The sequence below is a fragment of the Urocitellus parryii genome, chromosome 3 (genome assembly GCF_045843805.1).
Source record: "Urocitellus parryii isolate mUroPar1 chromosome 3, mUroPar1.hap1, whole genome shotgun sequence".
Classification (NCBI taxonomy): domain Eukaryota; kingdom Metazoa; phylum Chordata; class Mammalia; order Rodentia; family Sciuridae; genus Urocitellus; species Urocitellus parryii.
Window position 1 is genome coordinate 37,042,774 of NC_135533.1, and position 21,053 is coordinate 37,063,826.

The following is a 21,053-nucleotide window of genomic DNA, read 5'->3' on the forward strand; positions in this document are numbered from 1 at the left end:
GCTTCTTAGGAAGAGATTTGTGTTAGTATTTGCTTTTTTTCTTGTTAACACTTTAAAAGTTTATTGAAGAGCTGCCTTTTCATGCTTTTATAATACACAAAACTTATGAAGTCCTTTCTAAATGTGGAAAAGGTAAACTTCTTCAACCATTGAGATTTACTGAGAAATATTTGTATAGCTAATACAAATATTATGAATATTACATGTTTAAACACTTACCTTGATTTGCAGCCTGGCAAAAAAATTCTTGTATATACTATTTGAGCATTTTGCATTGATGTCCACATTCACATATAATAAGCTTCAGTGGAAATTATAGTCCTTGATGTATTTTGCATAATGTAATATCAGTTTTGATTCAAGGCATAAGGAGCCAAGAAATTGGACAAACCTTTTGATCTTCTACCTTTAAATGGAGAGCAGGGAAAAGAAAGAGTAATGTATGGAAAGAATGAAAAAGGCTTTGGAATTGACTTCTATCACATGGGTTAATAAGATTTTTTTTCTTCTCTATTCTTGTTGGGAGCCACAAGTTCTGCATACAAAATGATGTGATTTAATGTGAGAAAACCATCAGGATATTCTAGTTATTAAATTTTTATTTCATTTTCTAGGGAGAATATTTTACCTTTTTCTTAAATGATCTTATATTATTGATTTTCAGAAATATTAGATATACTTCCCTTCTTGAAGTCTTTTGTTAGTTGACTTCTCATCTATTGTGAGATGAAAATATCACTCTGAGCCCTATTCCTTGATTTTTAAAATAATTGTTGTGGTGAAAAAGGCAGTATTGAATTCTTTAGGTCTTAATTCTGTCACTTACTAGCCTTGTTATATCTTGAAATCATTTAATTCTTTTGAACCCAGATTTTGATATCCAAAATGAGAACAATCTACTAGTCATAGGAAACTTTTTTTTTTTTTTGTGTGTGTGTGTGTGTATGTGTGTGTATGTGTGTGTGTAACTAGTGTTCTCTGAGTAAAGACAGTGAGCTAGACACTGTGCCACAAGCACTTCACATTCATCTTTATAACTTTCAAACTGCTTATGCACTGCTCTGTACCTGATGGACACTTAGTAATTGATTATTGATTGAGGGAATGAAACTAACATACTGGAAATGAATTTATTACATATGCTAAAAAGTTACTACATATGAAAAGTATTTAAAAATCATTTGCTCAGTATAGTTTATGTTTAGAAATGAGTCTTTTGAGAAACATTTCTACTTAGTCTGGCTTATTAAAATATATACATTTAAAAGGATCTGGTAATAGTTTCTATTTAGAATGACAGTTTTTATTGTTTTTTGGTGGTTTCATGTGATGCTTGTTATCTGCTCTTTTCACTAATCAACAATCTGTCATCATAGCTGCAAGCAAAATGGATGGTAAAGTAACAAGAAAGTTTTTTTTTTTTTTTTGGTTTTGATTTTTGTTTTAATTACAAAGTATATGCTGCTAAACATGAACAAAACAGTATTTACTAGTATTAAAAAGAACCAAAATTGTCTTAGTAGTGGTTTTTCACTGACTTTGATATGTACTTTAATAAGAATTCAAGTTGGTGTCCTCACATGAGTGGTTGGATGGAATGGTATACACTTTTGTGCCAATCACACTGAAGTGGCAGTTTAAAATATGTAGTACTTGTGTGACTTGTTGTAAAACATTTTAAGAAGGTCAGTATAAAGCAAGCAGCCAGCTGTTGAGCTTATCAAAGATAAACTCCTACAGAGTACAGAGACATTTAATACATCAGTGGAGCATGAAAAAATTGTACAAATTAAATTGAGAAAGCAGCTGCTTGTTGGAAGATGTGTATCTTCATATTGAACTCCACAGGATGCTTTTAGGAAGTTGAATTAAAATGTTCTATCAAGAAAATTTCAAAAGCCTTGATTTTTTTCCAAATAAAAATAATATTTTTAAAGATTTGCAATTATTTTGCTCACTATATCTGTAGATGATTCTTAGTCCTTAAAACTCATAGTGTACCACAAAACCAGACCATGTAGTTGGTACTCACATCCTCTCAAGGGTGATAAAGTAGAATTTGTTGTTAATATAATCACAAGGTTAGTGGAGATTTGCCATCTCATCTTACAGAAATGATATAGATGTACTACCTAAATTTCGAAGATGGTGATTTAATGTTTTGTTTGGTTGTAAGCAAACAAAGGATGTCTAATATATTAAGAAATGCTTCAGATTACTTAAAAAATGAAATCAGAACCAACTCTGATTTTTTTTCATTGTATTGAAACTGAACATTTTTTGGTTTCATTGTAGTGAAACTGAACATTTTTTGGTTATGTCATCATTAAAATATATTTGGGGCATATACCTTTTAGTACATAGGTGGTATGATGAACAGATGAGTTGAGTGAAAATGTGACTTCCTTATATTGTTGTAATTTCTGTACCTTGTTTCAGCAATGAACTTTAGCCTGGCAAGAAAGCCAAATTGTAAACTAAAACTGTTTTTAAAAAGTGTCCTTCTTAAGGATTACCCAAGAGCATTTGGAAAAGAGTAACATTAAAGAGCAATTACTTCAGAGTAATTTCACAGTTCTTCAATTAGCATCTTTAATTCTTAAATTAGGATACTTAATTCTCCAAGTGCTTACAGTAATGAATATGAATATTTTTCTATGCATATGAAAATGTTTTATTTGAATAGTAGTTTCATGCAAATATTTAAGAATAACAGATAAGTGCAAAGTGCAGTGAATTTTAAGTGAAAGGTAATTATGGTTGTTAAAGCTAACTTTTGGCTGAGTTACTGAAAAAGTAATACTCATTGCAGTCATTTTTTCTGTACCAAATTGCTATTATTTTGTACGTATTCTATATTCTTCAATTACGTGTCTGAAATTAAGATTTTTAACATCTGATCACAGATTTCTTTTCAATAGTATTTTAAGATAGCATATTTTAAATGCTTTTTTTTTCCCCATGTGAGAATTTCATGAAAGGATTTGATAGCAAACTCATATCTTCTCTCCTTATAGATGGGTTCACATTGTTTGTGCTCTGTATGTTCCTGGGGTAGCCTTTGGAGATATTGACAAATTACGGCCAGTAACACTAACAGAAATGAACTATTCTAAATACGGAGCCAAGGTAAGAAAAAAGTGTTTTTCATTATCTAAAAGAGAAAATTTTTACTTGTTAGTGTCCATGGTTTTTTATTTATGTTATTATTGACTACAAAAGTGCCTATTAGCAGTGGTCCTATGTGCTGAGCCCTTAGCTGCCAATCATTTATTATTGATAATACTTTCCCCCAAAACTAATAATGTGTTAATTCTTCCATGTATTGTTAACTTAAAATAACCTGTGGGATAAAATGATAATTGATACTACTACTGTTTCATTGGCATATGACATATTTCCTAGTTCACAGACCACAGTGTTTATAATCAGTTGTATCAAGTGTAATCTTAATTTCTGACATTACTTTTGAAGTGAAATTTATAAAAAATTATGAAAAAGAAATAAGAAGTACCCCTTTTTTACTTAGGTTTCAAGAGTACACTTTATTTTTATTACTACATAATCTTCTGCTTAGTTTGACTCTCAGCCTTGATAGTTTATAAATTGGCTGTTTTTCATCAAACTCTAAGATCAAGGTACTCACAGCTGAAGTCTGATGAGGGCTTGTTCTCTGCTTCAGAGATGGTGTCTTGTGGCTTCTGTGGCAGAAAGGGGCAGCCTCTTAGAAGGGCACTGATTTCATTCATGTGGGCTTCTCAGAAATAGCTACCTTTTAATATCACATTGGGTATTGTGTTCCTACATATGAATTTTCGGGGACACCAACCTTCCAGTACTTATTTTGGAAATAATGAAAACTGAGAAATTTGACAGTTTCTGATATTATATTTATGGCCACATATAGAAAGTCACATAATTGTAGAAAAAAAATCTTAGTTCTTTTAATAGAGGGCTCAGTTTTCTTAAAGACCTGTTAACAGATACTATGACACAGGAAATTATTTTGATGAGACTAAACTTTTTGTTGTTTTCTAGGTAGATTACTGTAAAAGTAAAGAAAAACCTTTCATATATTTTTTTTAATTAAATACAGACTGGTATTCTAAGAAAATCTTTCTGATTTAACAGAGAAGACCAAATTCTAGTTTTGCCTCATGTTATTGTATTTTTATATTTAATGCTTAATTTGAAAAGCTTTTAAGGAATTTCCTTCAAATCTTAGCAAGCTCGATCACATATAAAATTCCTTTCCCAAAATTTGTCTTCTACAAACTTACAATTTTCTTATATCCGTTCAGTTTTTGTTCTGTTCTTTATCTCCTTCTCATTGTAGAATAGTCATTCTATAGTAGGACAAAACTTAATTTCCTTAACAAAACATATCCCTATAAAAACATAGCCTTCATATCTCATAGCTTCACTTAACCAAAGCAGAGTTTCTCTCTTATTATTTTTAGGTATAATTATCACAGATTCATTAGAATTCTAATTATTAGTAACTTCAGTTTCTAGTAAAAGCCAGGAAGTGAGCAATTGTGATTGCCTGTCACATGTCAACATTCTTCAGCTTAACACTCATAATTTCTAGAACCACATGCTTCTAGAAATTTTAAAATCTGCTAAAATTTTAAAATCTGCTTCTAGAAATTATGTCATTTTTCAATGTGGCATAGCACATGTTTACTAAGTGACCCACATCTTTATAGTTCCTTTTTACGAAAAGCCAAAAATGGATAAATTCATGTTTGTCAATTAATATTTTAGTATTTTATCTTGTCCGGAAATGATCTAGTTTCCTTTTTGAAAATGATCTAAATATTCTGTGAATATTCATCATTTAACTTCAAGGTTATAAGTTACCAAAGAGATTTGTGAACCATTTTTAAGTTGATAGATTATTGACATCAAACAGTGATAGTCGTATTCAAGTTATTTGCCTGTTAGCTATCTTTACAGGCAACCTTCAGGAAAGCAAGGATCCTGAAATGTTAAATACATTCAATTTTTGTTTTCCTGCTGTGCTTTAACTTACTGATAGTTGCTAAAAGACTTTTGCCTTCTGTAAGGAATCTTTTATAGAAGTAGTTTTTGATTCATTTATCTTTTAGATGTTTTTTCATATTGATCAGAAACAACATCTCATTGTTTTTGAGTCTTTTTGGATCATTACTTTTCTAACACATCTTGCTAGTGAATGATTTTGTCAAGATTTCTGTAATTATAAATTGTCCTTAATAAGGAAAACACACCTATTTTTCCAAATATACATAGGTTCTAGGCTTGTTATTTTTGTAAATAAAATTAGCTGGTATCTCAATTTGACTCCCAAACTCCTTAGATTCAGAACCCATTTTCAGAAGGTACCTAACTGAGACCTTAACTGAACCTATTATTTATTGTATTCAATCCGGTCCTGGATCCAGTTTGATTAAAGAAATCCCTAAAGTTAGAGAGGTTAAAAACTCATTTGCAGAGCCTGAATCTGAGAGGAATTAACCTACAACCTCCAGTTACAAAGAGAGCAGCAGACATGCTGGTCTGGTTTTTACCTGGTTGCTCATTCTTTCTGGGGATTGCTAAAGGTTTCCTTTGGATCCCACGTCAGATAATAAAAATAATTAAAAATCTCTGGACATAAGTTTCACCTGGTATATTTGAGCATTAAAAGATTTATGAATTAGGCAGCAGTAAAAACTGGAAGAGATTCAGAGGGCTTTGTTTTAGCAGTATTAGCTCCAGGCTTAATGCAGAAGCATAAGAGTTACTTAATGGATTGTAGCCATGCTTACCTATATAGACGTGGATGAGGTCTAGTAGAAAGCCCCAAGTTATATATAACTAAAGGTTAGTTTTCCTTTGTGATTGGCTGAAACTCTGTTTTTTAAAGTCAGATTGTTTACAAGGAATTCCTCTAAATTTCTGTTTGCTTATGTGAGGATTTGAGATACAGAAACAACAGGAGCTTAATGATCTCTTGCTTATTTTGCTTTAAGAAAGTATCATTGAAAAATGGAATTGAAAATTATGAACAATCTAGCTTATAGATAAAATCGAACACATTGTTGTTCACATCTATTTCTAGAGCCTTGTTCTTATTGTTTGTATTCATTGCTAATGTTTATCCTGGTGTTGTCTACCCATTGAGTAGTCACTATTATAGTTTTCAAACAGTATCTACGGTCTGATGAAACTTTATTTTTATTTTTGCATGTTTCCCTCATATTTAGTTTATTTAGAATATATACCCTGAACACTTCTTTGTCTATTGGCAGTCTTTCATGGTTTAGTACTTTTTTTTTTTTGGTACTGGGGATTGAACCCAGGGGTACTTAACCACTGATCGGCATCCTCAGCCCTTTTTAAAATTTTATTGAGAGACAGGTTCTTAACTGAGTTGCTTAGGGCCTTGCTGTGTTGCTGAGGCTGAGTTTGAACTCATGATCCTCCTGCCTCAGCCTCCTGAGTCCCTAGGATTACTAGTGTGCACCACTGTGCCTGGCTTAGCAGGTTTTTTAAAATGAAGATTTATGTTACTAGAGCAATTCATATTTCGAGACTAGTCTCTTCTCTTTTGTTAAGATAGTTAAAAGGATAAAAAATAAATTTAATTGGAGGATTTTTAACAATTTAGCCGTTTATACTTTTTTATGGTTTTTCCTCTTTATATATAAATAATGTAAATAATTTTCTGTGTTGTGTATCACTATCATTTTTCACCAGCTTTTTAAATTTAAAATTACATTTAGTTCTTTTAAAAGTGTTTTTAAAAATGCATCATTTGTTTGATTGCATTAGTTTTTTTGATGAATAGTCTCTTAATTATTTTTATTTTTCAAGCAAGAGTCTGTTAAAAGTTAGTATAGGTTAATGGTGGACTTTGAAGTAAGATTGTCTTGGTTTGAAGCATGACTCCCAATTATTTTTTTTTTGTTATATGGGCAGGTGAGTGAACCCATCTCTACCTTAATTTTCCTATGAGTAATAGAGGAGTAATTATAACTCACTTCTTCAATATAATAGTTGTGTTAAGTGATTATATATATTAATATATGTAAAGTGCTTAGAATAGTGCCTGGAACATATTAAGTTCTCATCTTAATTGTTAATTGTTATCATTATATTATTGTTATTTAAGTTGCATTTTGATTTATTAAAACTGTTTAGAGAATTACCTTTTTTATAAACTTCTGGCTTGCCTATAGTTATGACTTGTGTTGGTACTCTATTGGTTTACTACTAATATTTCTTTAGCATTTAGCATTTCAAATGAGAAGTATCTTTGTTTTAGAAATATTTTTTTGCTGTGAGAATTTTCCTATTGTTCTTTTATAGGAATGTAGCTTTTGTGAAGATCCTCGTTTTGCTAGAACTGGAGTTTGCATTAGCTGTGATGCAGGGATGTGCAGAGCTTATTTTCATGTGACCTGTGCCCAGAAGGAAGGTCTGCTTTCAGAGGCAGCAGCAGAAGAGGTTTGTTAATTTAAATTGTAGGTGGTGAATGTATTCATAATACATAATTCTCATGACTATGTTATGTTCTATAACAAGATACAAAACAAAAGAAATTTGAAAATTTATTAAAATCTTTCTTACATCACTATTCTAAACTTTAAGAGTAAATATCTGAGGTTTGTTAATCTTAAAACTAGTTAGACTTTTGGGAAACATTAAAATTTTTATGGTGAGATCTAACAGATAACATGATACACAATTCCAGGTGTTTTAAAGCATCAAAATGTCAGCATATTTTATAGGAGAGTCTGCAAATATATTTGGGTAGTTATCTCCTTGGTGTGTTATTATCTTTTTACCAATACTTTTAATTCCATTGTATTCCTTAAAGGTTTACTGGCATTGGATTAGGCAATTATTTGTTTTTGAAGGGTATTTTGGGAACATCTTAAGATTCTTTCAAAGAGTGTGAGATTGAAACTATGTTTACAACAATATGAAACCATTATTTGCTTTTTTAAAATCTGCATTTTCATGAGTAGTAGAGATTTCCAGAGAGTACTCACAGCATAGCAAAATAGCATCATAAATATTGAATCCAGTTATCTTTTTTTATGTCATCCATTTAGACATTAAAAAGAATTACAAAAGTAAAAAAAAAACAGTGCCTCTTCTCATTAAATTTTTTGTGTAAGTTATAGTGATTTTAATAAAATATGTATTTATGATAAGAGGCTTTTATTTTAAGATTAAATTCATGAACATTAAAAATTTTCTCAGTTTTAATTTATAATATAATAACTATCTAAAAGTATAACTCACATAAACTTTGGGGTTCTGCAATAATTTTCAAGTGGTACAGAGTCCTTAGAGCAGGTCCAGTTGATTTTTTTATTTTTAATATGGGTATTGATTGAATGTTTATTTAGTAATTTTTATGACGTTGTCATGATAGCTCTACAGTAATATGTAAACCTGTTTTTGTTATGTTCCTTCTTTTATTGGATGAATTTTCAATATCAAAAATATATGCTTGGCTTTTGTATTAGTACTTTTCTTTCATAGCCAGGAAACAAATACAGATAATCTGATGAAGAAAGTTTATTGAAAAAATTTGAGGAATATATTTCTATTTTATCTTTATTTAAGTGGATCTTATAAGAACATTTTATTTTTAATACATATATATCTGTCTTAATTCCAAGCTCTGATTCTGAGGAGTGTACCTTGATTAATTGGTGAAGGATACTGGATGAACATAGTATTTTCACAGCTATTGGGCAGAACAGAGTTGTGATTCTACAGTTGGGTTGTGTGAATTAGTCATGGCTATCACCCTAGATGGTGGACAGAAGTTGGAATATATAGTGCAGTATAAGTAAGACTCAGAGTACCAGATAAATTCCCAGTGAATACTAGTATCAGAGAATCTGTAGTTTAAGCTTAGTTGTGTACTGGAAAGTTGAGCTTTGTAGTTAGGACAATTCTTTTGTAGTCATTCTTTTTAGACTTATTGAGTGCAGAACCTTTTATACTATGGTGGTATTATACTTTGCAGTGAGCCATATATAGTCCTTTTTGGAAAGACAAAAGGTCTTGAAGGAAGTGATTTAAAACATATTTACATTTGTTTTTGGTTTGTGTTCTACAGAGAACTGGAAAATAATAAAGGTTTCTCAAAAGTGTTTTAAAAAAGTCAAGACTTTAAATTAATATCAATAAGATTTGCTTTTGATAGTAATATTTCTGTTAAAATGAAAGTCATGATTGTACATTGTTATAGATCTGTACATTGGGATTCATGGAATGTAATAATATTTTTTAATTAAGAAACATTTTAGGACCAGAGGTGTAGTTCCTTGATAGAGTGCTTGCTAAGCATGCATGAAACCCTGGGTTCCATTTCTAGCATCACAATGAAAGTAAAAAAGGAAAGAAGAAAAAGAAACATTTCAAATTAAAATGGATATGTTGCTTGTAAGCGTATCTTGCCTTCTATATCAGTTTTATATTTCCTTTGGCCTTTCTGGGAAGCAGTTTTATTTCTAAAGACTTATCAAGTTGGATTTCTTACTTTTTCCGTGGCAGTTTTATACAGGCAATTAAATAAAGGTTGAAAAAATAGTATGAATACCTCCGGTTCATCTGATGATATTATACATCTTAACACACTTTTTATGACTTTTCATAGCCTTCTGCCACAGTGCTTTATCACAGTGGTGAGGAACCATTTGAAGTCTTTATTCTTTTCGATCCACTTTGTAAATATTTCAGATTATTTTAGAATAGTCAAACCAGGTTATGACCAACCTGTGTTACTGAAAGCTGTTGAAACCGTGTTATGACACATGTTATTTTAAAAACTGCTCTAGCACAGGTTTAGTTGTAAAGACTGGCATTTCTGTCATAATACTCTAGTTAGTCTTAACTTATGGTACCATGTAGTTAGTCTTAAAGTTACCTGTATTCCAACTAAACCTATATAGTAATTTCTTCTGTGATTAAAATATAATTTTACTACTATTGGTCAGTGTTGTACTGCTACGTAAAAAATTTTTCTTTGAAGCAGTATAAGATTATTTGTAGGTTTTATTGATTTTTCCCATAAACTTTGAAAACATTCATGAATTAAATTTTTAGGGCTTGACTTTAACTGCTGAACTGGTGCCTTAATATGGCTAGGAGAACTAGGATTGGTAGGAATGAACTCTTGGTACAGTTTAAAGTGAAAGGTAGAATTGGATATTTTAAAAGTGTTTTACAATTATTGATTCACACACATTTGGTATGAATGATATGTCAGCTTTTAATAAGCCTAATTCCTAACACTTTTTTTTTTATTTTGTAAAATCTGATGCCAAAGGTTAATTTCCTTCTCCTGGATAAACCTTATTTGCTATATTATTATTATTATTTTTAAGATAAAAGGTAAACACATTTTATAAGAAATATAATTTAAAATATACTAAGTTGCTTAATATAAATTTAGATTCAATTTACTCTTGTTTCAGACAGTAATTTTATGCAAATAATAAGAGTGGTTTAAGAATTGATAAAATAGGTCTGGAGATATAGCTTAGTGGGAGAATGCTTGCCTAGTATGTATGAGGCATTGGATTCAGTCCCCAACACTGAAAAAAAAATGGATGAAATATTTCACCTGTAATTAACCATGTATGGAGGCACCCCACAGAATGGGAGAAAATATTTCAAATTATGTATCTGATAAAGGATCACTAACCAGATTATGTAGAAAACTCTTAAAAAGTTTTGACAACACCACCAATAACCCCCTAAAAAACTTATTAAAAAATAGACAAAGGAGTTTAATAGATATTCTTCAAATCAGTGAAAAGATGCTCAATGTTACTGATCCTTAGGGAAAGCCAAACCCCAATGAGGTGTACCACCTCACACATCTGAATGCCTAGTATCAAATTAATAATAATAGAAAGTAACAAGCACAAGTGTTGGTGAGGGCATGGAAAAATATTAAAACCCTTGAATCCTCTTGTTGGGAATATTAAATGGTACAGCTCCTGTGGAAAAAAGCATAGCAGATCCTCAAAAAATTAAAAATATAATTATTCTGTGATCAGCAACCCTGTTCTGGGTATAAATCTAAAAATATTGAAAATAGGATCTTGAAGAGACATTTACACATGTATGTTAATTGCAGCATTATTTACGATAGGTGAAAGCAATTGGAATATTCATTCATAAAATAGTAAAGAAAATGTAACTTTAAAAAGGAAGGAAATCCTTTACTCTCCCATAAATGGATGAATTTTAGGACATTATGTTTCATTAAATAAAGCCAGTTACAGAAAGACAAACTATATGATTCTGTGTGATTCTTTATATAGCATCATAGTCATAGAGACATAAAGTAGAATGGTGGTTGCCAGAGGCTGGGAGAGAAAGGAATGGAAAAATGTTGTTTATAATCTAGAATTTCAGTTTTACAAGTTAAAAAGAATTACCGAGGTGAATGGTAATGATGGTTACAAAACATTATGAATGTATTTAATACTTCTGAACTGTGTGCTCAAAAATGATTAAGTGATAAATATTATCCTAGGTTTTTTTCTTTTAACTTTTTCTTTATTTTATTTGTCATTAGTTATACATGACAGTGGAATGTATTTTGACATTATACATATATGGAGTATAACTTCTCATTCTTCTGCTTCTACATGATGTAGAATTATGTTGGTTGTGTAATCATATATATACATAAGAAAGTAATATCTAATTCATTCTACCATCTTTCCTATTCCCATTCCCCCTCCCTTTCCTTCATTTCCCTTTGTCTAATCAAAAGTACTTCTCTTCTTCCCTGCCTCCCTGGCCTCTTATTGTGAGTTAGCATCCACATATCAGAGAGAATATTCTATGTTTTTTAAGGACTGTCTTATTTCACTTAGCATGATAGTCTCCAGTTCCATCCATTAAATGAAGTGTCAAATTGCTATAATTTCATTCCTCTTTATGGCTGAATAGCAGTATTCTCTTGTGTATGTATACCACAATTTATTTATCCATTCATCTGTTGAAGGGCACGTAGGTTGGTTCCATAGTAATAGCTATTGTGAATTGTGCTGCTATGAATATTGATGGGCTGCATCACTGTAGCATGCTAATTTTAAGCCCTATGTGTATAAACCAAGGAGTAGGATAACTGGGTCAAATGGTGGTTCTGTTTCAAGTTTTCTGAGGAATCTCCATATTGCTTTTCAGAGTGGTTGCACCAATTTGCAGTCCCACCAGCAATGTGTGAATAAATTGTATTTAATAAAAATGCCAGTATTTTTTGTTACTTGTATTCTTGATAATTACCATTCTGACTGGTGAAATGAAATCTCAGTGTATTTTTAATTTGCATTTGTCTAACTGCTAGAGATGTTGAATATTTTTTCATATATTTGTTAACTGATTATATTCTTCTTCTATGAAGTCCCTGTACAGTTCCTTTGCCCATTTATTAATTGAGTTATTTGCATTTTTGTGTTAAGTTTTTTGAGTTCATATCTATCTATCTATATCTATATATCTATATCTAAATATATCTATCTCCTGGAGATTAGTTTTCCACATGAGTATTTTATCTCTTTAGTAAATTCTGTATTGTAGTAAAAAAAAAGATAAATATTATGTATTCTTTAAAATTTTTTTAGTAGTAAATGGATACACACATTTATTTTATTTGTTTAATTTTATAATGTGGTGCTGAGGATCGAATCCCATGCCTCATACATACCAGGCGAGTACTAAAACCCCAGCCCTCTTTTGTGTTTATCTACAATAAAAAATTGAAAAAAAATTTGAGCCATAAGATTTAGGGAAAAATTACCAAGTGATGAATACCACATGCAGAAATTACCTTCATAATTAAGTTTGAGTACAGTACAGATAGATACTTTTTTTTTTTTTTTTTTTGGTACCAGGGATTGAACTCAGAGGCATTCAACCACTGAGCCATATCCTCAGCCCATTTTGTATTTTATTTAGATACAGGGTCTCATTGAGTTGCTCAGCGCCTCACCGTTGCTGAGGCTGGTTTTGAACTCCATCCTACTGCCTCAGCCTCCTGAGCGGCTGGGGTTACAGGAGTGCGCCACCACGCCCAGCTCAAGGACAGATAGTTATTATCCATGTGGAAGATATTCACAAAGAAACATTGGTTACCTTCAGTTTTTATATAGCTATGATTTTGTATATGGTATAGGTCAAAATATGTGTATTTTCAGATTCATTTTTCTTTTTTAGTGTCAAGATCCCAGATATCTAGACATTGAATTTACATTAAAAATTTTAATCTACAAAAAATGTTAGAAATTTCAAGTATTGGCATAAGAAATTAACAATACTTGCCCCCAAATACTTTTTCTGTTTTGGTCTTTATTATCTGGATATTTCAGAATTAAGGACAAAACTCTTTAAGAACTAAACTGTAACCATAGAATAAATAACTACCCATAAAATTTCATCAAGGTTACTGCAGGTGTTGCTTATGTTTCTCTTGCCTTTAGTTACTTATTAATACATTTAATGTCATGTGTGGAACATATTTGTCCAGTTTATATGTTAGTCCAGAAATATAACTTGACAAGCACTTACGGATAGAAATACAAATGTTGGTCAACTTTGGATGATTTTTTCTCCTGATAAACCCATCATAAGTTCAAAGTCTCCCAAAGTTTTCGAATTTAGTGCCCTTAACCTTGTACATTCATAGTTTAGCAGCATAATACACTGTAGAATTTGAGTTGTGTACTCTTCTGATCTCCTGGCTGATTGGGAGCTGTGACTCATTGCTACTACCCAGCATCTCAAGAGTGTTGTACCATGTATCATTGATCTGGGAAAAGATCAAAATTCAGAATCTGAGGTAGTTTCTACTCAATGTGTATCATTCAGTAGAAATGACTTTTACATCATTATAAAATGGAAAAATTATAAATTGAACTATTATAAATTGTGGATTGTCTATGCAGACACTATTTAATATATTTTTACATTTTTTTGTTGTCATAGATGGACAGAATACTTTTTATTTTATTTATTTTTTTATGTGGTGCTGCTGAGGATTGAACCCAGTGCCTCACACAGGGTAGGCAAGCACTGTGCCAGAGCTACAGCCCTAGCCCCCACTATTTAATATTCATGTTCTAAAATTCAATTGTGTTAGCTTTACTTTACTAAGACAAATACCTCAACTTCTAAAGGGAAAGGTTTATTTTGGCTCATAGATTTATTGATAACAGTTTCCAAATATTATTATTTTTTGGTACTGGGGATTGAACCCAGGGCCTTGTGCATGCAAGGCAAGCACTCTACCAACTGTGCTATATCCCCAGCCCAGCAGTCCCTAAATATTTTTTATTGATAGGGTCTTGCCTTCTTAATCTGTTTTTGTACTGGGTAAGATCTGCCTACACAAACCATGTAGACATTGTCCACTTAATCTTTGCTGATTAGTCCTATATTGCTGATTAGTCCTATATTGGCATTTATTGTTTAATAGTGTTAGTCTATATATTTTAGCTTTAATATTTATTGATAGTTTCTACCTAAATGTATTAAAATCTTGTTTGTTTTAAACTGTTTTTTTTTGTAAAGAATATACAATATACCCAATTTGATTTCAGTATTTTTAAATCCATAAGGCCCTCTATTTTATTTTTTGTGGTGTTGGGGATTAAACCCAGGTTCTCGTGTATGCAAGGCAAGTGCTCTCAAACTAATACCTCCAGTCCTCCACAAGGCCCTTTAAAGAAATTAAAAATGTTATTTCAAGTCAGTAATTTGAAGTTGACATAGTAATTTGAAGTTGGATTAAGTTCTAAAGCAGTAATCTTTATCATGATGTATGAAAATGACTTCCACAATTTATTACAGAAGTAATCAACACTAGGAGATTCTTCAAAAAGGTAGTATTGTTCTTTTGTGTTTTTTTTAATGACCCATTGGAGAAAACTATTCATTTTCCCCTCTTTTTTAAAAATAGGACATAGCAGATCCATTTTTTGCTTATTGTAAGCAACATGCAGATAGATTAGACAGAAAGTGGAAGAGAAAAAACTACTTGGCTCTACAATCCTACTGTAAAATGTCTTTGCAAGAGAGAGAGAAACAACTGTCACCAGAAGCACAGGTATGGGAATCATGCCAAAGTCATTTTGTTCCTTTTAAGATTAAGGATTTCAGATCTTGCGCATGTTTGCCAATGATATGTAAAGTATAATTTTGAAATTCATTTATTGAAGTGGTTTGTGATTTAAAGTAAAATGGTGAGTAGAGTTTGTTATTGAAGATTCTGCTCCTCATCTAGTCAACAAAGCAGCCATTTATAAAGTATATTTCCAAAGAAGAGTGTGGCAAAAAGTATTCTATCAATACAATTTCTTTTTTTTTCAATTCAGTTCTAATGTTCATTTATGCATAGGATATGATCAGTTTGCCCATTATTTATAACATATTTTTGGGTACATTAAGTAAATCTGTGGAAATTATTGCTGTTATTGAGAAGCTTCAGGACAGTATTTATTAGGTGAAAATTCAGTTTATTTTAATCTCAGAATAAGGCTATACTTTAAGGACCACTGATACATATAATTTACCTCAAGTAGGAGTTTTAGTTATCTTTACTTTCTTTAAGTGTAAAAGTTAAAATCAAAAGGAGTATGTTCTATTTTTTTTAAACTTTTAAAATTTGTGTACATTTCTTTTACAGGCAAGGATCAATGCCCGGCTTCAGCAATATCGTGCCAAGGCAGAACTGGCTCGATCCACTAGACCCCAGGCATGGGTTCCAAGGGAAAAATTACCTAGACCACTCACTAGTAGTGCTTCAGCTATTCGTAAACTGATGCGGAAAGCAGAACTAATGGGGATCAGTACAGATATTTTTCCAGTGGACAATTCAGATACTAGTTCTAGTGTGGATGGAAGGAGAAAACATAAGCAACCAGCTCTCACTGCTGATTTTGTGAATTATTATTTTGGTCAGTATAGACAATGATAATGCACATTTTTACTGAGAAAAATATGCTAATGCAAGTATTTTATGCTATTAATTTTTAGAAACTCATTAGCCATGTTACTATATCAAAATAAAGGCATGTTTATTTTCCTAAGTGGTATGTGTTTGTAAAAATCTAGGTTCAAGTTGTTTTCTATATACTTAAAAGTGTTTAAATAGTGCAGGTTTATGTGATCATCTCTATAGCTAGTTTCTTTCTTTGTGTATTTTTTATACCAGTTTTTACTTTCTACTAAAGTAAAATTGGATATTTAATTTAAATAGAGAGAAATATGCGCATGATTCAAATACAGGAAAATATGGCTGAACAAAAGAATATAAAGGATAAATTAGAGAATGAGCAAGAAAAGCTTCATGTGGAATATAATAAGGTAAGTTGGTTCCAAAACACATAGCAGAGTATCATAGATCTTATGATTTCTTTTGTGATTCTGTAGGAATTCCATATATGTCTCGTTTTTGAGATTCTAGAGCTTTGAGGCTCTTCTCCCCTTCAGTACATTTATTATCATCACTCACTCACTGAGTAGTTTCCATGTGTCAGGCATAATTCTGATCTTTTTATATATACCAACTCATTTGCTTCTTACCTTAATTTTGTAGCATAGATAATGATTATTGCTAACATTTTCAGGGAGGAAACTGAGTCCTGAAAAGTTTAGGTAATTTGCCCAGGCTCACATAGTAGTAATAGTCAAGTCCTAGAGTTGGAGTTCATGTATCTGACTTCATTCCTTATTCCTAACATGCACACAGTATCACTATAGAACTTCTCTAGTTTGTAGAAAAATTTGAAACTTATTTTTAAATTATTGTTTTTACCTTGAGTTGTATTGTAACATAACTTTTTATATGAAAATACTTTTCAATTTAATTTTTCAGTGTACTTTTTCATTCTAATGAGGAAAGAAATAAAATATATAAAAACAAAATGTGGCCAGTGTCAGGTACTTAGTAACATAAGCAAATAAAACTAGTATTAACTTATTGTTGGAGAACATTTCAAGTGAATTTAAAAAATAATAAAATTAAGTTTTAGTGGTCAGCCAGCCACTGTAGTGACAAGATTTGGTTAGACTCGGAAGACCTGGGGATTCTTGGTAGTTTTGTGATCTTAGCCAGTTTACAAAGTCCTGTGATTCTTAGCTTGATCATGGCGAAAATGATAGAAATATGTCTTGTTGGAAACAAGGATTAATTAGCAGAGTATTGTAAAATTATAAAACAAACTATAATGAAATATATAAGTGTGTGTCATCATAAGATAGAATGCTTACTTCTGTTGATATTTGTAATTAATTGGATAGCCTTGTCTCTCAGAGGTATTATGACTTGAATATTTTTAAAATATATGGAATTTAAATGTAGATATTGCATATTTATTGATAAATTATTTAAATTCCTACATAAGGAATTTTACTAATTTGACTTACTCACTTTGTAGCTATGTGAATCATTAGAAGAACTACAAAATCTGAATGGAAAACTTCGAAGTGAAGGGCAAGGAATTTGGGCCTTACTAGGCAGAATCACAGGGCAGGTTAGTTTCTTTCCAATTGCTTTCTTCAATTCTTATGCACTATGATTTTCAAAGACTAGGTTTCTGACATGACTGTCACTTCACTAACTAAAGAATTTTCTTTGATCAGAGCCTCATCCTCTTGGATAATGATTTCTGCCTGAAATACATCTAAAGCATTGGAAGCTGCCTACTGAATGAAACCTGTAGCTTAATTTCGTTATTTCAACTGCTATCTTGCTTGCAAAATTTTTTCATTTGCTCAAACTGATTGACCTGTCATTTATTGATGAACTAAGATTTGAAGCATGAGTTCTACCACATTCTTTTTTATACCACCTTCTTTTTAAATCAGTTTTGGATTTTTTTGCCATATTTTTTCTTTCATGTTCTTGTGTTATATTCAGTTCTTTATTTTATTTGGGTATAAAAATTTAAATGTAAAAAGAAACTGCAGAGATTCATTTTCATGTTAATTTGCTTTTGAGCTGTGTAAAGGATAGTTTTTCAAACTTAAGTGTAGTTTTTCCCCTTCAACAGTAGCTATTATTGAAGTTGTAAAAAAATGTCCTTTATCCTCAAATACTTTTAGCCTGTTAAAGTTCTTGCTGTTGAAAAAAAAATATTGCTAAATGAAATTTTTTAAATGCCATTTTTAGTACCATGTAAATAATTAATAAGTTAAGAATTTTTTCTAATAATTTATGAAATATTTATAAGGATGATTAAGAACCAGTATTTCTAATATAAAAGTAGTTTTAGGACTGGGGATGAAGCTCAGTGGTACAGTGCTTGCTTAGCATGTGGGAAGGACCTGGTTTCAAACCCTAGTACTACCAAAAAAAAAAAAGTTTTATTTGTGGAGAATTTTTTTAAAAATATATTTTTTCATTGAATTTTAAGATATTTACAAAGAGTCAAATTTATCACATAATTTGTGTAGATGTATTATTTAATGAACTAATTTATTCTGATTTTTATTGTTTCATGCTAGCTTTGAAAGTACTTTTTTGTGAACAGAATATTCGTGGTATAATCAAGTATAATCAAGAATAATTTATTTTTAAAGATGAAAATGAGGAATTGGCTCTGAAAGAACTAGTCTTTATTTCTGATGATAGGTTGTTGGTGGGTTTTTGAAGATTATGGTGTGTGTTTGTATTTGATATTTAGAGAAGGTAATGTTGAGCGCAAAGCTTTAGTTTATTTACCTAGTTACCATTACATTTTGGCTGGAATTGCAAGTTTGTCTCAAAAGAACCTCCTATTCAATGTAAAATATTATTCACTATAAAAGACATTTTTATTTATTAAATGACTTTTCATAGAGGCTTACAAATTTCCTTGTGCAAATATACAATGCAAAACTGAAATAGAATTTGTACTGTTTGCCTGAGACTTTTTTTTTCCAGTTGGCTGAGCAGATGTGGACCCCCGGGCCACTAAGAAATGACTTTGATAGATGGTTGCTGTCTGAGAAGCCAGCATTCTACAGATTAGTAGAAACCCAAAGAGAATCTCATACGCTTTTGTTGGAGAATTTGGTCCAATAAGATAATTTTTCTAATTAACCTATGGAGCACCAATATTGTTGGGATGTTGAGGAAAATAAACGGCCTCGATATTCTTCTTTGTCAAGTGAATTATGTTATTTTTTTTTTAAACCTCCTATACACTTATCCTCATCTTTCACTTTTTCAATATAAAGTAATTTAATTTTCATAATGTTTTAATATACCACTGAAAATGGATGAAAGTATGTAATTATAGGTTTCTAATAGAAGTGATTGTTAGACAAAAACTTATTTCTTTTTGCCAATGTAATAGCTGGTAAAGCAGATTTCCCCTCACTATCCTAGTACATTTAGTTGGCTCCAGTGGCATATAGAGGAGAATGTTGCTTTATATTTCATCTTTAAAACAACATATACTGCATTTGTTCAAATCAATAGAAGTTGAACATACCAGCAATTTTGAGAGCACCCAAGGAGAGAAAACCAAGTAAAAAAGAAGGAGGCACACAAAAGACATCTACTCTTCCTACAGTTCTTTATAGGTAAGTAATGAAATTATAATAGAATAATGTTTTGTATTTTTTAACTAATATTTGTAAAAAGTACTTCAAATATTTGAGTGAATCATCTCCATTCAATAATTTAAATTAAATGCATATGAAGATTTCAAGGTTCAATGATAAGAGATTTTTGTTTCTTTTAATGAGATAAAGGACTTTTTATATCTTTTAAGTAATTGGGGATATATCTGTATAAGCTCTATGTAAGTGAGTTCTATTTGGGGAATTGGAAAGATGCTTTGAAAATATGATTATGGTTTAAATAATTAAAGCAACACACTTAATAAATGGACATTTATAGTTTATTTTACTTGAATGAATTGTGAAGTTTTGTGTTTTTAAATAGTTATAGATATCATGTAGTATGAATCTACTGTCTTTGTAGGGAGTGGATAATTAAGATAAATTTTAATTTTGAGGCTATCTGTACTCTTTTTGCTCAGTTGCAATAATTTTGTTTCCAGAATATTTTTGTTCTTTACTTTTTATGTTCAATATTTTTACCATGTTCACCATTATATAATAATTTTACATAGTCAAGACTTCTATTTCTAAATTGGGTACAGTCTCACTTTTTTTGGTGTAACTTATATTGAGAGAGAGCAGTTTAGAAAATGCTGTTGTTTATTTGTGTGTATATGCATACAGGTGTCCATACACTTAGATATATACATATACCTGTGTATGTTGTGTATACACGTCTATATAAATACATAAATGTGCTTCTCATAATGTCTTTCTTAGAAATAGCAACAGTAGCAACAGTATCAGTCTCCATAACTATTTTCAATTCTTTATTGGAGACTTTCTCCACAGGTAATAGCAAATAATTTTCTTGAAATATGGAAAGGGCCCTCTGTTGTCTTAATGTATAATATAAACATAAGCATGTAATCGTTATGGCTTTCCCAAACATAGCTGGTTCATTTGAAACCATTATACTTCTGACTTTAATGACTACATGTAATTTTTGTATATTTTATATTATAGAGTATATTTTATATTATACTCTATAATATATTTTATTATATATATAAAGTATATATATATATATATACTTAGAGTATATTTTATATTATTTTTCTTTTTAATTCTGAGATCAAGTACTAGTTTTGGCTTTTCTTTTGGCTTCTTCCCCTAGGAGTATTAAGAAAGAACCTAAACATTATTATTTCTTTTATTTTTTCTATGAATGGATGGTTCTTTTAGGTTCTTAACAACTTTTTCTTCACTCTGTACATTCCCAATATAAATTAAAAAATATACACTAAATTTTCAGGTCATGCTGCTTGTATTCTCAGAAGTAAATTACCTTTTCCACAAGAAAAATTAGATTCCTGAAAAACAAACAAACAAAAACAATAAAGTCTAAATATCAGTAACAACAATTGTAAAACCCTTAATATTTGTAGTGCATATTAGTTGATATTTTTTAGGACTCAAAATCTGATCTTGAAAAG

General features: G+C 30.7%; 1 protein-coding gene across 3 annotated transcripts in view; it reads left to right on the forward strand.

Annotated features, from left to right (window-relative positions):
• Phf14 (PHD finger protein 14) overlaps positions 1–21,053 on the forward strand; it is a 183,571-nt gene that overhangs the window by 39,690 nt on the left and 122,828 nt on the right. For all 3 annotated transcript variants that reach the window (XM_026397256.2, XM_077796705.1, XM_077796706.1), the window contains 7 exons: positions 3,018–3,129; positions 7,336–7,473; positions 14,966–15,112; positions 15,692–15,962; positions 16,265–16,371; positions 17,445–17,540; positions 19,472–19,575. In XM_026397256.2, the coding sequence (XP_026253041.1) occupies positions 3,018–3,129; positions 7,336–7,473; positions 14,966–15,112; positions 15,692–15,962; positions 16,265–16,371; positions 17,445–17,540; positions 19,472–19,575 (975 nt within the window). The remainder of the gene's footprint in view (positions 1–3,017; positions 3,130–7,335; positions 7,474–14,965; positions 15,113–15,691; positions 15,963–16,264; positions 16,372–17,444; positions 17,541–19,471; positions 19,576–21,053) is intronic.